The 27,783-nt window shown below is 42.7% G+C and overlaps 1 protein-coding gene across 1 annotated transcript; it reads right to left on the bottom strand.

The window, feature by feature from the left end:
• Positions 1 to 986: 986 nt before the first annotated feature.
• INSL3 (insulin like 3) lies at positions 987 to 14,606 on the bottom strand. The gene is made up of 2 exons (XM_077475552.1): positions 14,361 to 14,606; positions 987 to 3,283 (listed from the first exon to the last, which is right to left on the bottom strand). The coding sequence occupies exons 1-2, from the start codon at positions 14,554 to 14,556 to the stop codon at positions 3,012 to 3,014; spliced, it is 468 nt and encodes a 155-aa protein (XP_077331678.1). The 5' UTR covers positions 14,557 to 14,606; the 3' UTR covers positions 987 to 3,011.
• Between the last annotated feature and the right edge of the window lie 13,177 nt (positions 14,607 to 27,783).

Below are 27,783 nucleotides of genomic sequence, written 5' to 3' on the forward strand. Positions count from 1 at the left end.
TCAGAGCACTGACAGCTGAAAATTAGTCTGGGCAGGAGGGGGTTTTAAGTGCCCAGTAAGCAAGTGGTTAACAAGGTCCCACCTCCTAGAGTCCAGTGATAGGCAGAACAATACCAGTGTGTGTTATAAGAGGCAGAACCTAGTCACAGCAGCCGCTGGAAGAGGACAAGCACACTGGGATGACACCCCCCCCCCAATGTGTGGCACCAAAGAAGACTGACCGCCGTTGGCACTGGTAAAGCTGCATTGCTGGGGACACTGGTAAAGCCGCATTGCTTGGGGAACTGGTAAGGCTGCATTTGATGGGCACTGATCAGACTGCATTTGATGGGCACTGAGGAGTGAACAGCCATATCTGTGGGAGCCCCCTGAGAAAATGCTATGCGTTTCCTGAATGGTGCCCATGGAGTGACGACCTCCTGTATTTGCTAAGCAGCAGGGGACCCACTCAGCACGGGGCCCAGAAGCTAGCAGCAATCAATACAGTTAGCAATGCTCACTACAGTGATTGGCAGTTTTTTGTGGGGACCCCAAAAGCACATACTGTACATGCATTGGTCCAAACTGGATTAATATAGCTACCATATGTAAAAATTGCCATACCTGGAATTTAGCTTTAAATTAAAAGCGATGTGCCTGGAGGTATAAAGTGCTGGCAATATCTACAGCCAAATCCCCTGTTTTGGAAAGAACAATTCTCTGACACTTCCTTGAAGTGATGGCGCTTGCCTGTCCCCTCCTTGCCTTACACACATTCTCAATGACCAAAGGGGCAACTCCATCATAGTCATGGGCAAATAAGAATGTGTTGGCGAGATGGAAGTGGATAAATCATGACACTATCTACAAACCTGCCCCTTGTAATGGTACTGGTTATTTTTCTAAAGCGACGGTCACTTTAATTAAAAATAAATACCTATAATATTTAGACTTAAGAATACCAATGTATACTAATGTCCCCAAAATAATTCCAGGCCAATTATAAGTTCATTTCATACACTAGAATTGTTTATTTTATAACGCTAAGAGAACATAAATGAAGATCAGGCGACGAACACAATTCAGGAGATTGTGCATTGCTATAATAGTCACTTCACATTCTCCAGTTATTATGTTTATTCTTGTAATTGTTTTTATTTTTTTATGATTTTGGTTGATAAGCAATATTCAAAGCCTTTGCTAAGCAGGAACTCCATTCTAAAGACAAAACAGGGTATATATTTTTTAAAAGAGTAACATATAAAAGTATTACAGTTAACACCTTAATTGCCGGTTTATTTTTAATGCCCAATAAAAGGTATATACTTTTATCCAAAATGATATTTGCTCATTTATTCTTAATTGCCCAGATACAAAGCCTACTTAAATTCGTTTTTCCACATACTAAAAGAGACCCTGTCAATTTTCAGGTGACAGTGCATAAAAATCTAGTATTTTAAATGTTTACGTGTAGTGTTTTTAGTTTCTTTGAACACATTTTTTCTTTCACTTGCAATGTACCTCTGAACTTGTTAATGGAATTACTACTCTAGAAAGTATCAGCTCTCTAGCAGCAAAATTGTTGCACACAGAATCTGGTGCAGCTCTGTTTACAAACCAATTGCTTTCAATGCTTTATTATCAAAGCTTAATTGAACAAGCTGAAGTTAGAAGCTGATTGGTTACTATGCACAGCTACACCAGATTCTGTGTGCACCAGTTTTAGTAAATCTCCCCCTATGCGTCACCAGAAGTCAGGGTAAATCTCCTAAATGGTGAAATGGACTGTGATAAAAATCTCAAAGACCTTTCCTCACTGTGCTAATAAGGTTTCGATAGTACTACATTGTATTTATATGTATCTCTGTAGGAGAGATGTCTTTCTACTTCCAGTCACGGGAAAGCGAGGGGACATTTTGCCAACTGGGGCCAAGCAACAAAAATGAATTCCTCCCCACTTCAACCACAAAAAACTTTTATCTGGAGTTGGGCTTTAAGATATATACAAGTATACTATTTATTTGCAGCTGCACTTAGCAACACAGCTCATATTTGTGGGGTGAGATGTTCACCAATAGATTTTTCTGGCACCTAAAATTATCCTATTTAGAATTTGCACACAGCCCTACATTAGGATGTATTCACGGCTGTACAGAGTAAATTTCACCTGTTGTTGTAGCACCCGGGAGCCACAGCTGCTGTGTAATTTTGCCCATAGTCATGCTTTGCAGAATACACTGTGCGTGGCAATACACACATAAAGACTGTTATTCTTGTGCCCACATATGGGTGTATTTTGCTAAATTTTGCTTTCAGGAAAATGCGCCCATAGGAGGGTGTGACTAAACAAGTGTCAGCAATTATTTGCGTATAGCCACACAAAGTGTAATCTGTAATGCATATCTATGGGCAAAATTTCACTGCAGCTGTGGTTCCTGGGCACCACAATAATAGGTCCTAATTTACAGCCATGTGCAAGAGCCCTAAAAAAAAAATGTAATATTAGAATATGTGTAAAGAAGAAAAATATCCAAAGATGACATGTCCCAATGCCATTTGATTTGCATTTCATATTATTTATGTTTGTTGTATAAAAGTATGCTCTGTATATAGTAAGCATACATTGAGCACACAGGAGTTGATTTTATAAAGAGAAATTGACTGTTCACTTTACAAGGGAACCTTCCCCAGAGAATAATGATGCTTCGTCGTCTTCCATCAGCTAATCAAGCAAAAATGCACATAATTGTATATTCTTTGTAGTGTGAAACTTCCAACACATTCACAAAGCTCTGCGGCTAATTCCCTTGCAAAAGTGAACAGTCTATTTGCCTTTAGTAAATCAATCACATGATATCCAGTCAGAACATGAATACTATATCTATATAGGCAGGGAGAAAGGCATGAGAATAATTAGGTGTGAGTATAGTTTTGTATCTAGGATGAGCATCAGAGTTTCACATAGAAAACAGATGTTATCAGTGCTTGCTGTGAAGACTTCTCATGGAAGAATACAAAAAGATAAACAAATGTTAGCAGAATTTCATGAGCTCGTTCTTGGTGCAGCCTCGTTGGCAGCAGGATAAAGCTGGTCCTGAACTTCTCTTCATCCGCAGACCGACACCTTGCTGTTCCTCAGGAATACGTGGATCATAAAGGGAACCATGGAGCTGTTCCATTGTTGGGTCATCTTTCTGCAGGGAATTGTAAGGGGGATTTGGTGCCATGTGGCTCTCTGCATACAGTGAATTCAGTCGATCTTCATCCTCCAAGGAAGCTCTGTTTAGCCAGTCCAAAAAGTCACCTAATAAGAAATGAAGGTAACAATGGGGGTTATTTACGAAGGCAAATCCACTTTGCACTGAAAGTGCACTTGGAAGTACAGTCGCTCTAAATCTAAGGGGTAGATCTGAAATGAGGGCAAGCTCTGCTGATTTTATCATCCAATCATGTGCAAGCTAAAATGCTGTTTTTTAATTTTCCTTGCATGCCCCCCTCAGATCTACAGTGACTTTAATTACACTTGCAGTGCAAAGTGGATTTTCCTTTAGTAAATAACCCCCAATGTGTATTTAAAATTGTCACTATGAGGTACATATGAGGTAGATGCACACATAGACCCCCCTCTATCCTCACAGGATTTGACTGACAGCAGCAGGAACCATTTCAGAGTCTTTTGTGCATCAGTAAGAGAGAGCAGTAGCGCTGCAGATGGAGACAACACTGGATTGTAAGAGGAGTCAGGTAAGTGTTTGCGGGGGATAGGTATAGGAAAGTTTTTTTACCTTCATGTAGAGAATGCATTAAGATGAAAACCCTTTTTGAGTTTAGAATCCATTTAAGTTAACATAATCTGTATCTAAATTACGTTTAATTGTGCAAAAGGAATATGATGGCTAGCTGTTAAAGCAATAAAGTAAAACTATTTCATAGTATTTAAAGTGGTTTTAAGATCAAAATTTTTTCTACCTTATACATTTATTGCATTAAGGTAAAAAATGTTTAGGCACTGGTTTTTGCCCTTCACCCCCTCCTTATTCTTACCTGAGCACTCATTTGATCCAGTGCTGTGCACGGCTGTAGCTCTTCTGTCCCCTCACTTCCATGTCTCACTGGCTTTGTTGGGGCCTGGGAGCCATTGGCTCCCAGTGCTGTCAATCAAAGCAAGTGACAAGGGGGGCGAGAGCGAGTCAATGCAGTGGGGATCGGGAGTGAGCATGCACAAGTGCCCCCATGGAAAGCGGCTTTCTGTGGAGCCACTGAATAGGACCGGAGAAGAGAAGCAGGTAAGTATACAGATGTTTGTTATTTAAAAAGAAAAAAAAACCCTTTACAATCACAATCTTTGTACCGTCTTTGTAGCTCATGTCACTATATTGTACATACTGTAATTATGTTGGTCAGGCGTGGGATCCCTCCCAGAAGCTAGGAGCCATTTAGAGAATGTTTGCATTTTCTCAAGCATTCTTTGATAGGGCGAGATGGAGAGGTGTCTCCACTTCATCCAAGTAGAGAGCGTTTTGAATGCACTGAAAAAGTGCAAATCTTTTTTCTGAGTGGTGTCCATGTTTAAGTTGGAAAGGGCAAGGCCACAACTTTTAATAAATTCCAGCATAACAACATAACCAGTGTTAGTTAGTTATACTGTGAGCACACATGAACAATAAATTTACATAATCTGAATGGCCGTTCCTTACCATGAGGACCAGACAGCCATTAGACTGATCCAACTAGGTCCTACATTAACATAGATGCCACATCCATTTGCTTGCCCATGCTTTCTTCAGTCAAGGCCCCCTTATTCTAGGGGCTCAAGGGGCCTTCATCATCCTTGCTCGCTTGACAGCTGCAGACAGAATTGTCTATAGCAATTTTCAGACCTAAAGTTGCTTTGCTTATTTAGGGCAGTCATTGCAAATACCCAGTGATTCCAGGTATGAGGAAGTATGTGAGCTCCTCCCAGCATGCTTTGCTCAGGCCTGAGTGGCCAATTGGCAAGCCCAAACATGGTCACGTGAATGAGGGGATGACATCAACAACTCTGTGTTAACTCTGACACCTCTGAAACTATCTGATATAAAGCTTACACAGGGTTTGGCTCCAGACAGTGTAAGTGGGCTAGTAATAAACTCTGTCAGTTTGGGGTTGAGTTACTAACACTGAACAGTGAAAAATATAGTGCAGCAGCTCTGCATAGAAACCAATCAGCTTCCAGCTTCCTTTGTCAAAACTTAATTGAACAAGCTGAAGTTAGAAGCTGATTGGTTACCATGCACAGCTGCACCAGATTTTGTAGTTTTAGTAAATCAATCCCATTGTCTGTACTTTAGTGGGTAGCTTGTAGAGACACAAGACATGTAATAAAACAATGTTGCAAAGTTTAGTATTTCACTACTCTGCATTGCTATATAAAGCTTGTCAAAAAGGGGGAGTTACTGTTTAAAGTGAGATTCAAAGCAAACCTTTTTTTCACAGGTTTAGAGCATTTGTAGGAGGTTTACTGTGTTGCTCATTTACTCATTGGTGGGATGTCCACATAGTACACTTATTGAGGCCCTGGAGGCAAATTCACTCGCTATATGCTGTCCAACGATAAATTTAATTTCCAAACTTTGGCAAATGATGTGGGGCATGCTTGGATATCAGGGGATATCAGAATTGGCTCCCCTGTGGGATAATAGGAATTTAATTGAGCTAAATAAAGTTGAAATATCTAGGGAATGGGTGAATAAGTGGATTAATCGGATGAGTCAACCATTTGTGGGTAATAGCATGAAATCATTTGCGAATCGGAAGCAGGAATTTAATCTATCTAATAGTTCATTTTACAAATATCTCCAAGTCAGACATGCAGTACAGACACAATTTGGATCTCAAAGGGTGCAGTGGACCCAAATCCCTATTCTCACACAAATAATATCCCTAGTGTCGTCCAAAGGAGTAATATGCCGACTATATGCCAGTCTTGGGGACAGAACTATAGACCACGATGGCCTGATCAAGAATAGAGTAACCTGGGAGCAGGAAGTAGGTCCATTGCCAAATGTCGAATGGGATCGGATTCTTAAACAGGGCATACTGGTCTCAATCTCCCCCTCCCAGAGAGTATCACAGCTTTATTTTTTTTATCAAATATATCATACTCCTAAAAAAATGTTTAAGTTGGGATGGCGAGATAACGACCAGTGCCCAAGATGTGGGTTAACTGGTGATTTCATCCACATGCTTTGGAAGTGTCTGAAGCTATTTAGATATTGGACAAATATAATAGATGAGATTAATAAAACGTTTAGGATTGCACTAGACACAACGGTTAAGGTCTTCCTCTTGGGTTTAGTGAAAGGGTGTAGTGTCCCTACAAACACAGTCGAACCAGTCTGGAGATGTATATTCCTGGCAAGGAAGCTGATTGCTCAACACTGGCAAGCGCATTCGCCTCCGATAGTGGAGTCCTGGGTAGCAGGGGTAAAATCAACAATAGGAAATGAGAGAGTGTTTTTTATAAAACAGGGCAATCATAGTAAGTTCATAAGACTGTGGGGGTCTTGGTTGGATAGACTGGGGCTCTCTCCATAGGTTGAATAATGATTTCAAATCCCGCCATGACTTCCCTGTTCGGGTTGTTTCACTCTGTGTCTCCGTTCCCCCTCCCCCGGCACCTGCGGACGGCACGGGAGTTGGTTCATTGGGGTCGGCGGGAGGGGGGGGAGGTAAAGTAAGCTGAAAAACGGGTGTACAATAACTACGAGGAGGGGATAGATGGGGGGAGACGGGAGGTAAAGGGAATGGGGAGAGTGTTAACATATGTAATGTACCTGTTTAAAAGAAAAAAAAAGAAGAAAAAAATAACGAAAAAAAAAAAAGTTAAGAAGCTGATTGGTTACCATGCACAGCTGCACCAGATTTTGCACTCTTCATTTTTAGTAAATCAATCCCATTGTCTGTACTTTAGTGGGTAACTTGTAGAGACACAAGACATGTAATAAAACAATGTTGCAAAGTTTAGTATTTCTCTACTCTCATTGCTATATAAAGCTTGTCAAAAAGCGGGAGTTACTGTTTAAAGTGAGATTCAAAGCAAACCTTTTTTTCACAGGTTTAGAGCATTTGTAAGATGTTTACTGTGTTGCTCATTTACTCAAATTACTCATTTTATAGAGAATCAGAGCCAGATTTTCATCACTGGAGTCTGTGAGCACAAATATTGAGGTTAAAAGCTACATCCTTCAGCTATACATATTATTTTATTGGTGTATTAGTCCTCAGCTGACCTAGAATATCATATCAATGTGTAAATAAACATATGAGGAGGTGGAAACATGATGCATTGGGGCTGTTTCTGCTAAAGGTACAGACCAAATTTGCCACAGTGAGGGGCCAATGGTTGGGGCCATGTATTGTAAAATCTTGGATGAGAACCTAGTTCCCTAAGCCAGAACACTGAAGATGGGTCATGGATTTGTCTTCCAGCATAACTATGACCCAGAACATACCACCAAGGCAATAAAGCAGTGGCTCACGAAGAAGCACATTAACCACATAAGCCTCGGGCCATTTTGCTGGCCAAAGACCAGAGCACTTTTTGTGATTCAGCACTGCGTCACTTTAACTGACAAATGCACGGTCGTGCGACGTGGCTCCCAAACAAAATGCACGTTTCTTCCCACAAGTAGAGCTTTCTTTTGGTGGTATTTGATCACCTCTGTGGTTTTTATTTTTTGCGCTATAAACAAAAATAGAGCAATAATTTTGAAAACTCTTTATTTTTTACTTTTTGCTATAATAAATATACCCAGAAAATATATAAAAAAAATTTTATCTTCAGTTTAGGCCGATATATATTCTTCTACATATTTTTGGTAAACAAAAAACGCTCTATTTCCTTTAATAAATTAGGTAGTGATATTTGTGGATTAGAGAGTGAAAATAATAAATCATCAGCATATGCTGAGAGTTTATATTCCTGGTCCCCTAAGGGAATACCTTTAATATCAGGATTCTGTCTAATTCTATTTAACAGAGGTTCTAATGACAATGCAAATAAAAGAGGCGACAGGGGACATCCCTGACGGGTCCCATTAGATATCGGAAAATTTTCAGAGTTTAACCCATTGACCCTCACCAATGCTTGTGGCTTTGAATACAATCCTTCTATCCAATCCAACATTCGATCACCAAAGCCCATTTGTTTTAAAACTCCTAACATAAAGGGCCAATTGACCCTATCAAAGGCCTTTTCTGCATCTGTATTGACAAAGATACTCGGCAGCTTCCTATGATTTACATGTTGGATTAAATTCAGGACCTTAATTGTACTATCCCTAGCTTCCCATGTGGGAACAAACCCCACTTGGTCCAAGTGGATCAGCTGCGTCATAAATGACTGTAGGCGAGATGCGAGTATCTTTGTGAATATTTTATAATCAGTATTTAATAATGATATTGGACGGTAATTACTACATATTGCTTGATCCTTTCCTTCTTTTGGGATAAGTACAATATGTGCCTTTACTGCTTCTACAGGTGGAGGCTCGGTTTTTCCTTGTATATTAAATGTTTTAACCATATAGGGGGCTAGTTGTGATTGAAAACTTTAAAAATATTGCAGAGTAAATCCATCCGGGCCGGGAGCCTTTCCTTGCTTTAACGTCTTTATTGCCCGGGTAACTTCTTCTACTGTTATTGGTAACTCAAGCTTATTTCACGCTGGAGATGACAGTCTTATTAAGTTTGAGGATTTGAGATATTCTTCTAATAGTGAAGAGGGATAGGAGGGAGCTGAAAGATTGTATAATGACATATAATATTGTCTAAATTCCTCTGCTATATCTTTCGGAAGTGAACATTTGAGATTTCCTTTTATTCTAATATAGGGTATGTATGAACGGAGTTGTTGCTTTTTTACTTTCCTTGCTAATAGTTTACCACATTTATCTCCAGATTCATATATTATTCTTCTCTCTTGTTGTAAAATAGCCCTTGCCTTATACCGTAGGATATCAGATACCTGTCTTCTTAAATGTGCTAATTCAATCCCTGTATCCCTATCCATTAACCTCTTATGTTGTATCTCTATCTCTCTTATCTTCTCCAATAATCTACCTGTTTCCTCTTCTCTGGCTCTCTTTATTCGGGACCCATGTTTTATCAAAATTCCTCTAATTACTACTTTATGGGCTTCCCACACTATTCCTATTTTAGTCTCTCCGTTATCATTCGTTTCAAAATACGAATCAATTTCCTCTGCCACCTCTTCTCTAATTTCAGGACGTAGCAAAAGACTTTCATTCAGTTTCCAGTTCCAATCAATCTTATGTTTAGCTTCCTTCAAAAAAATATTAATTGTAACTGGCGCATGGTCAGACCATGTTATATTTCCATTACTTATGTCCTGTACTAGTGATAGTGATCGTTGAGGTAGCAAAAAGAAATCGATGCGTGAGTACCGTTGATGGGGGTTTGAAAAAAATGTATAGTCCCTTTCGTCTGCATGAAAAACCCTCCATACATCAACCAATTGAAATTCATTTAATTTACGTAAGATATTTTTCCTGATTTTTTCAGAGACAGACGATGTCCCATTTGAAGTATCTAGTTTTGAATCTAGGGGGACGTTAAAATCCCCCCCGATAATAAGAATCCCTTCCTTAAATTCCATTAATTTTGATAAGGTTTTGTTCAAGAACTGATCTTGATGTATATTTGGGGCGTAAACTGTAGCGAGAGTTACTTTAACCTTTCCTATAAGTCCTTTAAGAAATAAATATCTTCCCCCTGGTTCTTGACATTTATCCAACAAAGACCATGTTATTCGATTAGAAATCAGAATGGCCACTCCCTTGGTTTTAGCTTCATGATTTATGTCATGATAAACATTTGGAAAATTTCTATTTTGAAGGTAAGGGAATTTTCCCTCCTTTAAATGTGTTTCTTGTATCATGCCAATGTCCGTTTTGGAGCGTTTTAAATCATTTAATAACATTTTACGTTTTTCGGGAACGTTGAGTCCTCTAGTATTAAGCGACGTTACTCGTAGTGCTGTCATCGTGCCTGGGCTAGAATGGGAAAAAAAAAAAAGGAGGAAAGGGCCGAACCCCCTTAGGGAATATCAAATTTCCCCTACACCTACCTATGGGTTCTTTGTCTAGTTTTAAAATAAACTATAGCAAGTCGGAGGCGATGGGGATATCACTGGAGGGTTCCATTCAAAAAAATTTAGAGGATAACTTTAAGTTTAAATGGACAGCCACAGCGCTGAATTATTTAGGGATACAGATTCCACCTAAGTTAACAGATGCATATGCATTGAACTTCCCACCCTTACTAAGGGTAATTAGTACAACGTTGACTGAATGGAGTAAATCCTCACATTCCTGGTTCGGGAGAAGTAATATTCTGAAAATGAATATAGTCCCCAAGTTTCTTTATTTGTTTCAGGCACTACCAATCCGGATTCCACAAGCCTTCTTTAGTAAAACCCGAACAATTTTTACAAAGTTTATATGGGCAAGTAAGCGCCCTAGGATTAACAGGAAGTTATTAACAATGCCTAAAGAGGCAGGTGGAATCGCAGCACCAGACTTATACAAATATTACCAGGCTACTCAGCTTGGTAGAATTTTGGATTGGTGCCGACATAGAGACAGGCGTTACAGGTTAAGCACTTTTTGGATACTCTGGGCCCATCTGAGGATTTTGAGCGACCCCTTACTAAGTTTGAGGAGTATTGTGAGAGGAAGGAGCCCCTCTCTCATATTATTTCTAAAATATATGTTTTACTAGTCTCTCCTTCGGAGGATATTGATATAAGGAGTTTTGATAAATGGGAAAGAGATCTTGGAAAAACTTTTACCCCGGCCCAAAAGAAAATAATACATTTGACTTTTAAATCATCCAGATGTGTTAAGATACAGGAATTAAATTATAAAGTATTAATGCGTTGGTATTATACTCCATCACGAATGCACGCGTTCGATTTAAGAGTTATCGGATAGGTGCTGGAGGTGCGGCAAGGAGAGAGGCACTATTGTCCATATTTTCTGGCAATGCCCAGTGATTAGACAGTTTTGGGAAGAGGTTCGGAAAATTTCTCAGATGTTTACTGAATATCATCTTGAGGAAGATCCGGCCTTTTTTCTACTACAAAGTACATATATTCCACTAGAGAGATATAAAAACTCAATGTTGTGCCACTTGGTGAATGCAGCTAAAAGCTGCATCACCACATGTTGGAAAGAAACGAGCTCTCCACGAACCTCCCAATGGTTAAATAAAGTTAGGAAAATTGGGATCTTAAAGAGTCTGATCCCGATGCCTCCCGAGGAAAGGGAGGCTATAGTGCAAGTCTGGGCTCCATGGGAAATATTTTTACAGTCAGAGGAAGGGAAGAGGTTGATTGGAGAGGAAACTGAGGATTAAATTAAATGGTTGAGTGATGTAAACCCTACCTATTGGAAGGGTGATGTCGGATTCCTCCTTTTCCTCCCCCTCCTCCCAATCCTCTTTCTGTTTTTTTTTTTTTTTCTAAGGAGAGGTATGGGAATCGTTGAGGGGAATTGATGCGGTATTGAGATCATACGAATACTGTGTTGTTTTGTTTATAAAAATGGCAAGATACGGTTATGAGAAAGTGTTTCTTATGTATAACGGTTGTTGATAACCTATATATTGTTTTGTTCTTGCGAAGAAATAAAGAATAAAAAAAAAAAAAATATATATATTTTTGTCAACTACATGCTTTCAGTAGAAAATAGGTTTGATACCAGAGACAGGGAGGTCTAACTACAAGCACTATCACCCCATAATATATTAGGAAGTAGGGAAGAACAGAAATGGGAGTTTTAAGGTGCATAGTTTTATTGAACAAACAATGTTAAAATGGATATAGTTAAAACCAAAACATGAAAATTCTGTGGTCGCAGTACAAAAGTTTGCTGCCTCTACATGTTTTGCCATAGTCATGGCTTCTTCTGGAGCTTTTGTAAGACCTTATATACAATGTCACTAAAAATAAGGAATGAACAATAAATTAATGAACATTCAAACATTTCTTTTTTGAATGTTCATTAAAATGTATTGCTCATTTCTTATTTTTAGTGATATTGTATATAAGGTCTTACAAAAGCTCCAAAAGAAGCCATGACTATGGCAAAACATGTATAGGCAACAAACTTTTGTACTGCGACCACATGGTTTTTATGTTTTGGTTTTAGAGGGGTTGTAAACCCTCGTGTTTTTTCACCTTAATGCATTCTATGCTCAAAAAATACTAATAGACTAATGTAGTATGCATGGACACATAGGATAACAGTATTTAGCTTCTAGGAGCAGAAAAAATGCTAATAACAGCTTTTAGAAGCTTAAAAAAATGCTAGTGTGCATGGAGCCTTAACCCAGTAGATTTTAGTCAACTAAAATATAACAGAGATTTTAGTCAACTAAAATACGACTAAAAATAAAAAGGCATTTTAGTAAAAAAAACTATGCGTGTGTTTACTCTGGGTACTCCAGATTAGGGATCTTAGATTGTAAACACTGATGTGAATGTACAATATACAGTATGTAAAGGGTTGTGTAAATTGTTGGCACTATATAAATACCTCAAATAAATGGTAAATCTGGCCACATGGAGTAGGAAAAGAGTTAGAACCATTCTGAGATTTTAATTACGGTGTCTCCTGTGGTGAGGTTTTCTCTCACTTTCTGATGGCACAGCAATTAGGGATGCACCGAAATTTCGGCCGCCGAAACATATCGGCCGAAAATTGTGTTTTTGGCAAATTGCCGAAAGGAAAATCTTGTCAATAATGGGGCCGAAAATGGGGGTGGGGCCTGTGTGGGGCCTGTGTGGGGCTCCACCCCCTGGTGCCGCCCATTGCACGGGTGTTTTCCTGGCTCGTCCCCAGTCCTCTGTCCTCCCTCCTCCCTCCTCCTTTCCTCCTGCCCGACAGTGCGGTGATCTCCGTGTGTCACGGAGCTGTGCATTGAATTGCCTGGGCGGCTGCAGTAACCATGTCCCGCCTCCTGTGACAGATGGTACACTGATCCAATGGCGGGACATTGAATCAGCGTGACGTGATTACAGGAGGCGGGACATTGTTACTGCAGCCGCCCGGGCAACTCAATGCACAGCTCCGTGACACACGGAGATCACCGCTCTGATCCGGGCATGGGTAAGGCTGCATTTAGACACTGGCATGAGGGGGAAAGAGTGTGCCCAGGGCAAGCATTGCAGAGTTTTGTCCACAGCTAAATCAAGTTTTTTGTGCCCACAGTGCTGCTGCATCCAAAAGTCATTTGTTTGCCTCTGAAACGCCATGCTATATAAAACCAGGTCACAGGACAAAGGCTGTACTCCCTTTATTAGCCATATAAAAAAAAAAAATAATAATCTTGATTTTGACCCAGCTAGATTTTTATCGCCATGTGATAGAATGGGGAAGGGTTAAGTTATTGCTAGTAGAGGTAACAATATGATCATTCCCAATAGAAGTCTGTTGGAACGGAACCAGGTAGCTTGCTTGGGGCCAGTTCACACCAGATGCAGTTCCGTGTGCTTTTTTTGCACAAAATGCATGCACAGTGTTTTCCATGTATTCCGCACAGGAAACTGACTGCATGGTATGAACTAAAGCCATTGGAATACATGGAAAACACTGTGCATGTATTTTTATCAGGCAGGCTGCATCTGAGGGGAACTGGTGAGGCTGCTTTGATCTCCTGTAGCATGCCTGCAGTCTCTGACCATCTCCTGTAGCATGCCTGCAGTCTCTGACCATCTCCTGTAGCATGCCTGCAGTCTCTGACCATCTCCTGTAGCATGCCTGCAGTCTCTGACCATCTCCTGTACCATGCCTGCAGTCTCTGACCATCTCCTGTACCATGCCCGCAGTCTCTGACCATCTCCTGTAATATGTCCCCAGTCTCTGATCATCTGCTGTATGAAAATATTTTTTAAAAACAGTCATTTTCGGTATCAGTGCTGTTTCGGGATCGGTTTCGGTTTTCGGCCTAGTGTATTTTTCATTTTCGGTGCACCCCTAACAGCAATAAAACCGAAAGACAGAATGTTTGCACCCAGGGCCACTCATCTGTCCTTAGCTGCATGTAACTGTTTAATGTTCAGATACTTACAAACAACTGTGGGCAGCCGTGACACATGTCAGCCTATCAAAGATTTGTGCAGGCTTCCTGGGCGCAGCTGATCGCAAACACCTGTGATACCTGATACAGATAAATGCTTATTCTTGGCAGCACATGACCCTAATTGGCCATGTGAATGATGTCATGTAGGTTTCAAATCAACACTTGCTGAGGTGGTGCTCAAGCCATTTACAACACCCCGTATGTTGACAATGCTAAGAAAAACATTGGCTACTTACGGTTAGGATTTGATCTTTCCTGTCCAGGCTCTGATGAATATCTTTTCCATCTCGATCCTCCACAGGACATTACAACTGTCCGAATGAAATCTCTTCCACACAGCCTTATACCAACATCAGAAACCTCCATGCCTTGGCACCAAACAGGTAAAGCAAATGCAAGCAGTAGGGCAAAGAGGCAGAAGTTGAGACTCATCGTGTATGAAATATTTTTGTGTCTGACCTGATGTAAGGTGCAGTAACTAACTCCTTTTTATATATGACATAGACTATTATGTATTCAAGGACTGTTACGAAATGGGATTCTAAGAAGCAGCCTTGGAAGGGAACAAAGAGAACTAACAAGGTCGTCATGGAGGCCAACAGCTGTAGTGGTGACCATGGACATTCTTTACCTCATAAAGGTTTCTTGCAGAGCCATAACTAGAACCTTCAGGGGCCTGATGCCAAAAACCATGAAGAGCCACCCGGCCCACCAAGCACAGGCCTTTCCGATTAATCCCCAGGCTCTTTACTCCCATTGCGGGCCCCTTTCCTGCTCTTACAATAGAGTCCCCCCCTTATATTAGTGTTCCCACCGTAACCTTTACATCAGAATTACCCTTTACAGTACATCAGAGCCCGCAGGGTTTCCTCTTACAGTGCAAGGGGGAACTCTGGGGACCCCGATGTAAAGGGGAACTCTGGGGACCCCGATGTAAAGGGGAACTCTGGGGACCCCGATGTAAAGGGGAACTCTGGGGACCCTGATGTGAAGGGGAACGCTGCAGACGCTGATGTAAAGGGGAGCGCTGCAGACCCTGATGCAAAGGGGAACTTTGTGGACCCTGATGTAATGGGGAATGCTGCAGACCCAGATGTAAAGGGGAACTATGTGGACCGTGATGTAAGTGGAAATGCTGCAAACTCTGGTGTAAAGGGGAACTCTGTCGTAAGAGGTTCTCTGGTCACCAGAGCCTCCCCCCCCCCTTACATCAGAGTTCGCAGAGTTCCTCCTTACCTTAGAGCAAGGATATGCAATTAGTGGACCTCCAGCTGTTGCAAAACTACAAGTCCAATCATGCTTCTGCTTCTGGGTGTCATGCTTGTGACTGTCAGAGTCTTGCTATGCCTCATGGGACTTGTAGTTCTGCAACAGCTGGAGGTCCGCTAATTGCATATCCCTGTCTTAGAGTATGCAAAAATGTCCCCATATGCACTGTAAAGGTGGTATGGCGCAAATACAAAAAAGTGTCAGAACCTCTTTCCCTGCATGCATTTCCTGCAGGTAACACTTTTTCAGTCCTTTATTCTTTAGGCATAATTGAATATACACGGCATTTCTATTTTTTTTGGCTTCACATTATATATATATATATATATATATATATATATATATATATATATATAATGTGAATTTAATGTTTTTATAAAAACATATGAATAAAAAATATAATAATAAGGGAGCATGCATGGCAGCCTGTCGGATTGCAGCTTAGTCCGCGAGCTCTGCACCGCCCTGGCCTGACACCCCCTCCGGCGCCGTTCACAGCACCGAGCCTCAGCCACAACTAAGCCAGGCTGACGGGGGAAATACCCCCGGGAATCCCGGGATGGAAGGGGGCACAGCAAGGAGAGACCTTTCCCGTGTTATGGACACGGGACCGGGACCCGTGGCCTCTGCCAAGATGGCTCCGGACGCCGCAGCACAAGGGGACACACAGGAGAAGGAGGACACAATAGCAGACCAGACTCTCTGCTCAGCAGGGTTAATGGGCCCCACAGTGAGTAACAGCTCTCTTGCCTGTCTGTCCCCCACCTCCACAGAATCCCTCATTGGCAGAGCCTTAGAGGACATGCCTCTATCCCCTATGGAGGACATCACAGCCAGCCGAGGAGGCAATGAGGCCTACGCACAGGGTTTCCACTCCACACCCCAGGCCTTTTCCTCCATGATCGCAATGTTTGGCTCTATGCTTGCCAGGGGTCTCTCACAAACTGCCACCCAAATCACTAGTGCCATTCAAGCTGACTTACAGCAATTGGGCTCTAGAATTGAAACAATCGAACTTAAAACAGATCAAACAATAACCAGAGTGAACCAGAACACCGCTCAAATCCAAGACTTGCAAGACCAGCTTGAAACTGCGTTTACCAAAATTGATGATCTCAAAAATCGTTCAAGGAGATATAATTTCCGCATCAGAGGAGTCCCTTAATCCTTCAAGGACACGGACCACATAGTCAGATCATTCATTAAGGATCTCATTCCCAACATTCCAGACCACTGACTTGAGATGGACCATGCTCACAGAGCACTACAACCCCCCCGCCAAGACGGCCTCCCAAAGGACATTATAGTCAAGCAGCACTTTTACAAAGTTAAGGAGGAAGTAATGCAGCAATCCCGTGCTGAAGGGCCTCTTATGTTCCAAGGCCACCCCATACAACTCAGCCTCATCTCTCGGGACCCAGAATCGTCAAAGACTGGCAAGGCCCCCAACTCATCATCTAAGAGGCCACCACCATCTAGCCCTATCGCCCCTGCGTGGCAGAAGTGCCTGTCCAAAAAATCCAAAGCCACCCTAACGGCATTGTGAAGCCTGGGTACCGTATGGACCTGCGTTTCTCCCTTCGATCCTGCCGGATCCACTGATGAACACTTTTCCATCAGTTACCAGTATTGGTGCTTGTCCTAGCACCTCTCTCCCAAGTTGGAAAACGCAGAACATCTACCTTCAAGTGCTGACTGTTTTGCTTTTGACCCTTTGTTCCAAAGTTTTGGGTCTGAAGACACTGTTTTGGATATGGTTTATCTCAGTTTTGCTTTTTTTTTTCCTTTTCTCTTTTTTTTTCCTATCAATTGATTTGTTATATACAATGCCAATCTAGTTCATGTTTTCATGTTGTCCTACATGGGGGTACCCTCTTAAGCTTATGTCACATATGGTATTAGATACCTCTTGAAACAAAGGGACATCCCTGGGACCTGTGGCCAGAGCTCAGGGGGTCAATATGTGTCCCAGGGAGGGGGGGCTCCCTCCAGGCCCCGGGACCATTTTGGCTCTGACCCTCCTTGGGGGGTCTTGGGCTGGTCCGGTTGTCGGGGGGGGGGGGGTTCGTGGCCCCTTGGGACACTTGTTAGGGCTCAGCCCTACTGCAGCGTGATATTATCATTGCTGGAGACGGCCGGGGCGGCTGTCCTGCGCCTTCACATATCTCTAACCGAGAGGGGGGGTTCCTTTCAGTTCCTCTCTTGGATTGGAGATCACGTGCTCCCTCAGTTTATGGGGGTAGCGCACTCAAGGTTGATTTTGGGGATGGGTTGGATGATGTGCAGGAATGGGTTCTTGTGCACCATTGGGGTTTTGAAAAATACTTCTTCTCTGTCTCTGATTAACACTATGCATCTATTCTTCCCCCTAGCAGACCCACCAATACCCTCTTCAGTCTCCATCTCTTCTTCTCCTCTCCTTCAAAGATCACCTAGACTCCTACATTCCTCCGAATGTGTGGTCCTCTGTAAGGCTGTACAATGTAAGTCCCACTCTCCTCCAGTTGATACCTCCCTTCTGATCCATGCACGTAATTGACACCACCACTTCTACACATAATTTCACATAATGTCCAGGTCCTGGACTCCCCTATCAAAAGACAAAAACTGTTCAAACTTTATCAATCCCAAAAGTCTGAGGTTCTCCGGCTTCAGGAGACCCACTTCCCCAAATCTTTCCACCCAGCATTCCTCCACCAACACTACCCCCAATTCTATCTCTCCAACGCAAAGAATAAAATGAAAGGAGTGGCCGTCTGCTTTTCTACAACACTTAAATTTCTCCATGTCACATGTTACCATAGACCCCTCGGGCAGATACCTTCTGGTAAAGGGCACCATAGATGGTACACTTTATTCATTTGTCTCATACTATGTGCCTAATAAGGGCCAGGGCAATTTTTTTACTTCAATGATACAATCCCTCACCCCTCAGCTGGAAAGAATCATTATCCTGGGAGGAGACTCAAACATAGCATTTGATCGGACTCTAGATAAATCAGGTTCAGGCCTGCCACGCTCTAAACGACCCCCCAGAGTACTAAAATCGCCAAACTCCTCTTTGGCTCAGGCCTCGTGGACATTTGGAGGGAACTCAACCCCACACCAAAGACCATATACATTACTCGGCCCCCCATCAGACCTATGCCAGGATAGATCATGTTTTCCTTCACGGAATAAATGTTCCCCTGTCTCCCCTGTCTCCGATCATTTAATGGTCACACTATCCCTCTGTCACTCAAACAACACAAACAAAGAATTTAAATAGAGACTCAATGAATCGCTTCTCAGTAATCCGGTCCACTGCACTCTGTTAGAGAAGGACCTTAAAGATTACTTCCAAACGAACGACACTGAGGGAATCTCTCCAGTTACGTTGTGGGCAGCCCATAAAGCAGTAATAAGGGGCCGAATCTTACAACTCTCTTCCCGATTAAAAAAAGAACACAGCCGAAATAGCCAATCTCATTAAAGAGTACCAGGCAACCTGTAAACGTAACAAACAAGATCACACTCAGTCATCCCTCCGAGACCTAGAAGCGATGAGATTGAAGCTTAACTTGGCCCTCACCACCGAGGCTGAAAAACACCTCCACTGGTCAGGGGCAAGGTTTTATTCTCAAAAAGATAAAATTGGATCCAAACTAGCTACCAAACTGTCCCCCAAAACACGCCTTTTGGCTTTCCCTAAAATACGGTTACCTTCAGGCACATTTACACAAAACCCACAGCGTATCATGGAGTGCTTCCATGACATCTACACTTCCCTTTATAAAGACGACAATCCCAGCCCTCCCTCCAGTATCGAGGAGTTTCTCGACTCCATCACAATGCTCAAACTCTCAAAGGAACATATGGATCTTCTTGAACAACCCATTACATACTCTGAGATCAAGGAGACCATTAAGAATCTTAAACAAGGCTCTGCCCCGGGCCCAGGCGGTTTCTCGACGGGCTACTACAAAAAATTCTCAGACACCCTAGCACCCTACCTAGCTATATTTTTCATTTCCCTACAGCAAGGATCTCCCCTAGATAAAACATTGAACCTGGCATACATCTCGGTTGTTCCAAAACCTGGAAAAGACCCTTCAATGACGAGCAACTATTGCCCAATCAACAACGATCTTAAACTTTTAACTAAAATAATGGCAAACCGTTTATCCTTATTCATTGTCCACAAGGATCAAGCCGGATTTATCCTGGCGAGACAGGGCACGGATCAGGTGAGAAGGACTATAGACATAGTGACCCTCCTAGGCTCTCAATGGGATGGGGGACCCTCTCAGGAGGGATTCCTGCTTTCCATTGACCTACAAAAAGCTTTCAATACGGTCACCTGGCCGTATATTTTTAAAGTCCTTGAGAAATGGGGTCTAGGCCCAAACTTCCTAGGTACTTTGAAATCCCTTTATTCCAATCCCAGTGCCCAAGTAAGACTACAAGGCAGGTACTCGTTTAATATCGAGAAAGGCACCAGACAGGGATGCCCGTTATCGCTCCTGATTTTTACAATTGCCATTGAATCCCTAGCAATCGCCATTCGTAGTAACCCAGATATCAAAGGAGTCTAATGCGGCCCTCAAGAACATAAATGTGCCCTTTTTGCGGATGACCTACACTTCTTCATCATGTCACCCCTCATCTCCACTCCTAACATTCTTAAGCTCCTTGAGCAGTTTGGGGTTGTCTTGGGTCTCCGAGTCAACGTCTCCAAATCCGCCGCTCTGAATATATTGAGCTCACCGAATCTTCTTATACGCCTCCAATCACACTTCCCTTTCACCTGGAACTCAACTGCTATCCCTTATTTGGGAATAAACCTAACCCGTAGATTCGACATGTTATTCTCCAACAACTACCCCCCCCCCCCCCCCCCATATTCAAAAAACTTGAAGCGGGCATGTCCGCATGGTCCAAGCATGATCTATCCTGGCTAGGCAGGGTTAATTCCATTAAAATTACCCTTCTACTCCGCCTTCTGTACCTCTTCCGATCCCTGCCGATCCCAATTAAAAAAGCGCAACTCATGCGGTTTCAATCCTCCATTCTGAAATTTATATGGGGATCCAAAGACGATGCTCCAAGAAAACACTTTATAGTGTCAAAACCCAAGGTGGTCTTGCTCTCCCTAACATTTGGTGGTATTACCAATCTGCACAATTGGCTCAGATCTCAGTAGCCTATTCTAGGGGCCCTAAGCCAGACTGGTTACTGATGGAGAGACAAGCGACACGAGACACACAATAGATTACTTACTCCATCGCGACTCAGACTGGCAATACTCATCCCAACCCTTTCTCACTCCATGTCCTTATGGGACAGGCTTCAAAAACACCCAGCCCTAGCCTCCCCTATGCACCCACGGGCACCCTATGCGCACTTATTTCACAATCCAGAATTTCCACCGGGACAAAATATACTTGCGTTTAAATGGTGGGTAGACAAAGGCCTATACAGGATAGGTCACTTCCTGAATACTACGGGGCCCCTCTCTGCCGGATACTGTGAGAGTAAATTGAAGATGCCCACCACTGAAAAAGATACAGGCTATTTCAAATCACCCACTTCCTGCGTTCCAAATGGCCTGTCAGCCCTGACCCCCCCACACTGACTCCGTATGAAACATGGTGCTCCAACATAAAGGATCAGAAGGGAGGTATCTCCATTATCTACAACTCTCTAGCCAGAACTGCTAACAAACCGTTGTATGCCCGACTTTGGGAGCAAGACCGGCAGTAGAGCGGGACTTGAATAAATGGTATTTATGTTTTCACAGATCCTTCAAAGGTATCATGACTATTTCTCTTATGGAAGATAGCATCAAAATCATGATGCAGTGGTACCGTGTCCCGGCTACCCTAGCCAAAATTTTCCCAGACTCCTCCCCTCTGTGCTTCAGGGGGTGTGGCCACATTGGCTCTCTGCTCCATTGGCACGGTTCCATGCATCAGAGGGGGCGGAGTCACCGGGTGGCCCTTCCCTCCATTATGTAAGAACTGTCAGAAGAAGAGAAGTGTCACACAGCGGGAGCGGCCCGAGAATGAAGAAGAGATGCCGTGGAGGAAGATGCCAGACGAGAACACCGGAGCAAGAAGAAGCGGATCAGAGGAAGAAGAAGATGGAGGAAGAAACCGAAAGGATGAAGAAAGGAATAAGGAAGAAGACCAGAAGAAAGAAGATGAAAGAAGAACTTTAATAAAGGAATTGTCAAAGACGGTCTCCTGTCATTTTTAACACTTTTTTCTCTTTTTTGGTGAAATGGTAGGCCTTTACCATTTCACACAGGGGGGTGGCTGGGATCTGGGGGTCCCCTTGTTAAAGGGGACTTCCAGATTCCGATAAGCCCCCCGCAGACCCCCACAAAAACCGGCCAGGGTTGTGGGGATGAGGCCCTTGGCCTCATCAACATGGGGACAAGGTGCTTTGGGGGGACCCCAACGCATCCTCCCAATGTTGAGGGCATGTGGGCCTGGTATGGATTTTGAGGGGGACCCCCACACCATTTTTTTTTGCTGCGGGGTTCACCTTAAAATCCATGCCAGACCTGAAGAGCCTGGTATGGATTTTGAGGGGGACCCCCACACCTTTTTTTTTTGGCGTGGGGTTCCCCTTAATATCCATACCAGACCTGAAGGGCCTAGTATGCTCTTGAAGGGGAACCCATGCTGTTTATTTTTTTTAATTAAAGTCGTGTTGTAAGTCGCGCTGTGATTCACACTCAAGTCGTGTCCAAGTTGCCTCCCAAAGCCGCACTGGAAGTCGTGATGCCCCTGTGTGAATGGACTGTTATGATACAAGTTCAACAGACAGATTGTTATTGTCAGAGTCACGTTGAAGCTCCTATCCATATCGAACTGTGTGAAAACGAAAACGAAAATAAAGCATTTATGTCGGATCTTTTGTTTTTTGGATTCTGTGCTTTCATTATCCTTTGTCAAAACGATAATGAAAATAACTGAAATTCAAACGAAAATGCATTCGGACGAAAACCAATGCACATGTCTAGCCCAAACCACAATGCCAAGTATTCAGGATTATCCGCATTATAACATACAGCCCTGTATGTGATAGCCTCAGACCGCAACACACAATAGAAAACTAGCAGAGTAACATTATTGATAGACTAAAGGGGTCGTGCTCCTTCCCTCCGACCGACCACATCATCTTTAGGGGTGAGATTGCCTCTGTTCTCCCTTCCCCACAGTGTGCTCCCGTTGGGGTGGAGAACAGCCCAACTCGAGCAATCTATCTCTCAATCTATCTCAAGTAATAGGTTCCGAGGGATCCGTACAGTCCTCATCCCACACTTGGTCATTCTGATTGCATCAATGAATAGGGATCTGCAACGCCCTGGTTAATTTGGTTCTATTAACTGTAATGCCTCACAGGCATTGGATATCTTTCATGTATTTCTTGTTGCATGTATTTTTCATGTACTATGTTTTGTTATAATTTCAATAAAAATATTGAAAAGAAAAAAAAATTATTATTAATAATAATAATAATAATAATAATGTGATCCTTTCTGTGCCATAAAATAAAGTAAAAAGAACAGTTGCAATTATTCAGAAAAGTGAGAGGGATAAACAATGAATATGTATGAAAAATTGTGCATGTGAAAAAGTGTGTGTATACACATGTATTGGAGAGGGCTAAAAAACTAAAATTTGTATATATATCTATGTGTCAAAAGAAGTGCATCAATAAATTGCCGCAGAGAAAAAGAAGAGGGGATGTCAAAGTACCTACATTAAGCCCATATGTAATTATGCGATTCTAAAAAAGAAGGTAAAGTATATTGAAATCTAGAGGGACCATCCAAAAAAGGACGGTTCCATATTGATCTTAAATATACCGATCCCTCTTATAGGATTAAGAGCTTTAATATAAGCTGTATATGGTTAATGGTTGTATAGTATATGACCGTGTCGAATAAAGATTGTATATAGATTATATTAGTGATAAAAGGATGGAACAAACCAGACAACATGTATCAAGACCTCAATAGAAATAGTCTCAAATTTCTATCAACGTGTGCATATATATGTGTAAACATATAGACCACTACCCGTATTAATATCCCAAATCTTCACTATACTCTAGACACAACAAAAATAGAAATAAAAATGCAAAATGAACATTATGTAACTAAGTGCATATATATAAAAAATCAGATGACACAAAATTACACATAAAAGAAACTATTTTGCACAAAGATCTAGGCTGTGCTTCCTCAACAGTTGTTACGTTCAGTCCTAACCAAACCGTACAATACAGCTCATTGGGAAATATAAATACAGTAAAAATATATGAAGAATTAATAGAAATTACATATTTAAAACTAAAACCAATGGGTCTGTACGTATAAAAAAGATGTGCAAAGGATAATCATATGCACATTATCGGGCAAGAAGGACAACCGTTTAAAAACACAGAAATCTTCCACGTTATCTGCTATAGATTGTCCAGCTAGAAATAATGAATTATATGTACACAATATATTTCAATGGACATATATTCATTAATAAAACTAAAAATGAATACAAGTAGTCATGAGATAACTTGCTTTACGGCACCTATTGCTAAATCAGTCAACACATAAAAAAGTGAAAAAAGAGGAACAGAAAAGGAAAGAGAAAAGAGAAAATCATGACCGATATAAATGTATGTGCATGGATGTCAACATTATAACAGTGTAAATAGAGGTCACGATATCGGAAACATGCAGGAAATAATTAATCATAATAGCGGGAAACATCCCATTCAAAGTTTAAACCTGACGGAATTCACAGTCCTGTTCTTACATCCGAATCCCCAATCCCCCCTTTATATTACAGTCATTAATCTTCACATTACTATCTTCAGCCCCCTATTATAATCCTCAGCCCCCTATATTACTGTCTTAACCCCCCCCCCATTACTGTCCTCAGCCTTCATCAATGTCCTTAGCATCCCCATTACTGTCCCAAAACTCCCTATTACTGTTCTTAGCCCCCCTTAACTGTCACAGCCCCTCGTTACTGTCCTGAGCCCCCCTTCATTACTGTCCTCAGCTCCCCATCACTGTCCCCAGTGACCTCATTACTGTCCTCAGTGACCTCATTACTGTCCTCAGCCCCCACCCCCATTACTGTCCTCAGTGACCTCATTACTGTCCTCAGCCCCCAACCCCCATTACTGTCCTCATTGACCTCATTACTGTCCTCTGCCCCCTTCATTACTGTCCTCAGTGACCCAATTACAGTCCTCAGCTCCCCCCCACCCCATTACCATCCTCAGCTCCCCCCAATAATGTCCCCCTATTAACATCCACAGCCCCCCTCCATTAATGTCCTCAGTGACCCCATTACTGTCCTCAGCCCCATCACTATCCCCAGTGACCTCATTACTGTCCTCAGCCCCCACCTCCCCATTACTATCCTCATTGACCGCATTACTGTTCTCAGCCCCCCCCCCATTATTGTCCTCAGTGACCCAATTACAATCCTTAGCTTACAACCCCACCCCATTACTGTCATCAGCCCCCCTTTCATTAATGTCCTCAGCTCCCCCTATAAATGTCCTCAGCCCCCCTTCATTAATGTCCTCAGCCCCCCCATTAATATACACAGCCCTCCCCCTTCAATTTATGTCCCCAATGCCCCTCTTTAATATCCATAACCCCCCCTCCATTAATGCCCTCAGCTCCCCCTTTAAAATCCATAGCCCCGCTCCATGACTATCCTCAGCTCCCCCTTTACTATCCATAGCCCCCACTCCGTTAATGTCCTCAGCATCTGCCCCCCCACCATTAATGTGCTCAGCTGCACCGTTAATATCCATAAGCCCCCCTCCATTAGCATCCTTAGCCCCCCTCCATCAATGTTGTCAGCTCCCCCATTAATGCTCATGCTTGCCGTGTGCTCTATGTTTGACTCTGTTACCGACCTTGGCGTATTCTCTACGATTCTTGTCTGCTTGCGACCTTGACCTTTTGCATGTCTCCGACCATCCCTGTCTGCCTGTAACCCTGAACATTTGTTGTGTACTCTGTTGTTCCTGTCTGCTAGTTGCCCTGACCTCTGCCGTATCCACTTACTATCCTTGTTGTTCCAGCCTGCTGCTTCCGTCTACTGTAGTCTACTGTGAACGTGAGCTGTGAGACCCTAGGGGTCGCGACCTGGAGCCAGATTGCAGCGAAGTCCATCCTCACCACTGGAGGCTCTGGCGAACACCCGCTGGCTCTTAGACTCCGCACCCTGGGGAATCTATGCTCCAGCTCCCATTGGGATCTGTGGTAGTGATTCTGTAGATCTGTGTCCTGAATCTCCCTGGGTACAATCTGCAGCAGTCAGTCCTAAGGTCCACTACCTAGCGGTGCACTTCCGACTCCTACAGAGTGCATCTGTCACCTGGTCTCAGGTGACCTGACAGTTTGATCAGCCATGGACCCAGCTGATGTGCCACTATCTGCAGATGATCCATTGCAGGGCTTAGTTTGCAGACTTGAGACCCAGGAATCGCATCAGACCAAGGTGATGCGATTCCTATAGGATTTGGCATCCCGTTTTGAACAGGTTCAGGCCTCATTAGGACCCCTGGCTCAACAACATCAACCGCTATCTGCTGCGGCACCTATCGCATCAGTCGCAGCCACACATTCATTACAACTACCAGCTCCGGCCCGTTTCTCTGGGGACTCCAAGGCTTGCAGGGGGTTCCTTAGCCAGTGCACAATTCATTTTGAACTTCAGCCCCAAAATGTCCTGTCCGATCAGGCGAAAGTAGCATATATTATATCCCTCCTGTCCGGTGAGGCGCTAGCTTGGGCTGCCCCTCTGTGGGAACTGAATGATCCAGTGGTTTCTAGCCTGTCTGATTTCTTGAAACTTTTTCGGAATATCTTCGAGGAACCAGGTCGTGTCTCCTCAGCGGCTAGCGCTCTTTTACGTGTCAGTCAAGAGTCCGCTTCTGTGGGACAGTATGCTCTTCAGTTCCGTATCCTCACAGCTGAATTGAGCTGGAATAATGAGGCCCTAGTTGCAACCTTTTTACATGGCCTCTCTGATAGCGTGAAGGATGAATTAGCAGGAAGATCCCTTCCTGCTGATCTGGACAGTGTCATCACCTTGTGTAACCAGATTGATATTCGCTTTCAGGAGATCCTGTAGACCTGTGTCCTGAATCTCCCTGGGTACAATCTGCAGCAGTCAATCCTAAGGTCCACTACCTAGTGGTGCACTTTTGACTCCTACGGAGTGCATCTGTCACCTGGTCTCAGAAGACCTAACACTGAGTTTGCACTAGTGTGAACAGAGTCCAACTTTTTAACATAGGACAGAGACAGATAAACAGATATTCAGAACACAAATTAAGAAGGAAAGATTTATATAACCATTATAATGTTGATATACACTGTATATTGTGTTCTAATTGTTTCTCTAGAATTTATCAAACTCAGAGGAGATCTATTTTTCATCAAGCACAAACGTATAGGACCCTTTTACATATAAGCCCTGCTGAATGAGAGCAGAATGAGATGGATTTCACAGGGTAGTGTCACCCAGATGAAGGCATGTGTCAAGTGGAAGTATAGGTGGAACACAGCTGTGTTTATGTGATGTTTGGAGTCTTTTGGCTCATTGTGAGTGCATTTCTTCTGTCTAATTACATTTAATTAAAAATACTATACTATTTTGGGGCCCTTTCTCTTGTTTGAGATATTTTGAGGTGGCCAAGAATATCTTCCAGCCTGCTAAAGGGATGCACAGCCTAGTGGGACTATCACCTTCAGATGCATGGATGCAAAGACACATAGAGGATGTTTTGAGTGCTTATGACCTATACAGTGCCTTGCAATTGTATTCACACCCCTTGGCATTTTTCGTGTTTTGTTGCCTCACAACCTGGAATTAACATGGATTGTTTGAGGATTTGCATCATTTAATTTACAGCACATGCTTACAACTTTGAAGATGATTTTTTTTTTTATTATTATGAAGCAAACAACAAATAGGACATCATAACAGAAAAACGTCAATGTGCATAACTATTCACCCCCATAAAGTCAATACTTTGAAGAGCCACCTTTTGCGGCTATCACAGCTCCAAGTCACTTTGAATAAGTCTCTATGAGCTTGCCACATCTTACCACTGGGATTTTTGCCCATTCCTTGTAAAATTGCTCAGGCTCCTTTAAGTTGGATGGTTTGCACTTGTGAACAGCAATCTTTAAGTCTGACCACAGATTTTCTATTGGATTGAGGTCTGGGCTTTCACTAGGCCATTCCAAGACATTTACATGTTTCCCCTTAAACCACTCAAGCGTTGCTTTAGCAGTGTGTTTGGGGTCATTGTCCTGCTGGAAGCTGAACCTCCATCCTAGCCTAAAATCACACACTGAGTGGT

This window comes from Lithobates pipiens, unplaced genomic scaffold (genome assembly GCF_037356315.1).
Source record: "Lithobates pipiens isolate NorthernLeopardFrog02 unplaced genomic scaffold, aLitPip1_a1.2 Scaffold_13, whole genome shotgun sequence".
NCBI lineage: Eukaryota > Metazoa > Chordata > Amphibia > Anura > Ranidae > Lithobates > Lithobates pipiens.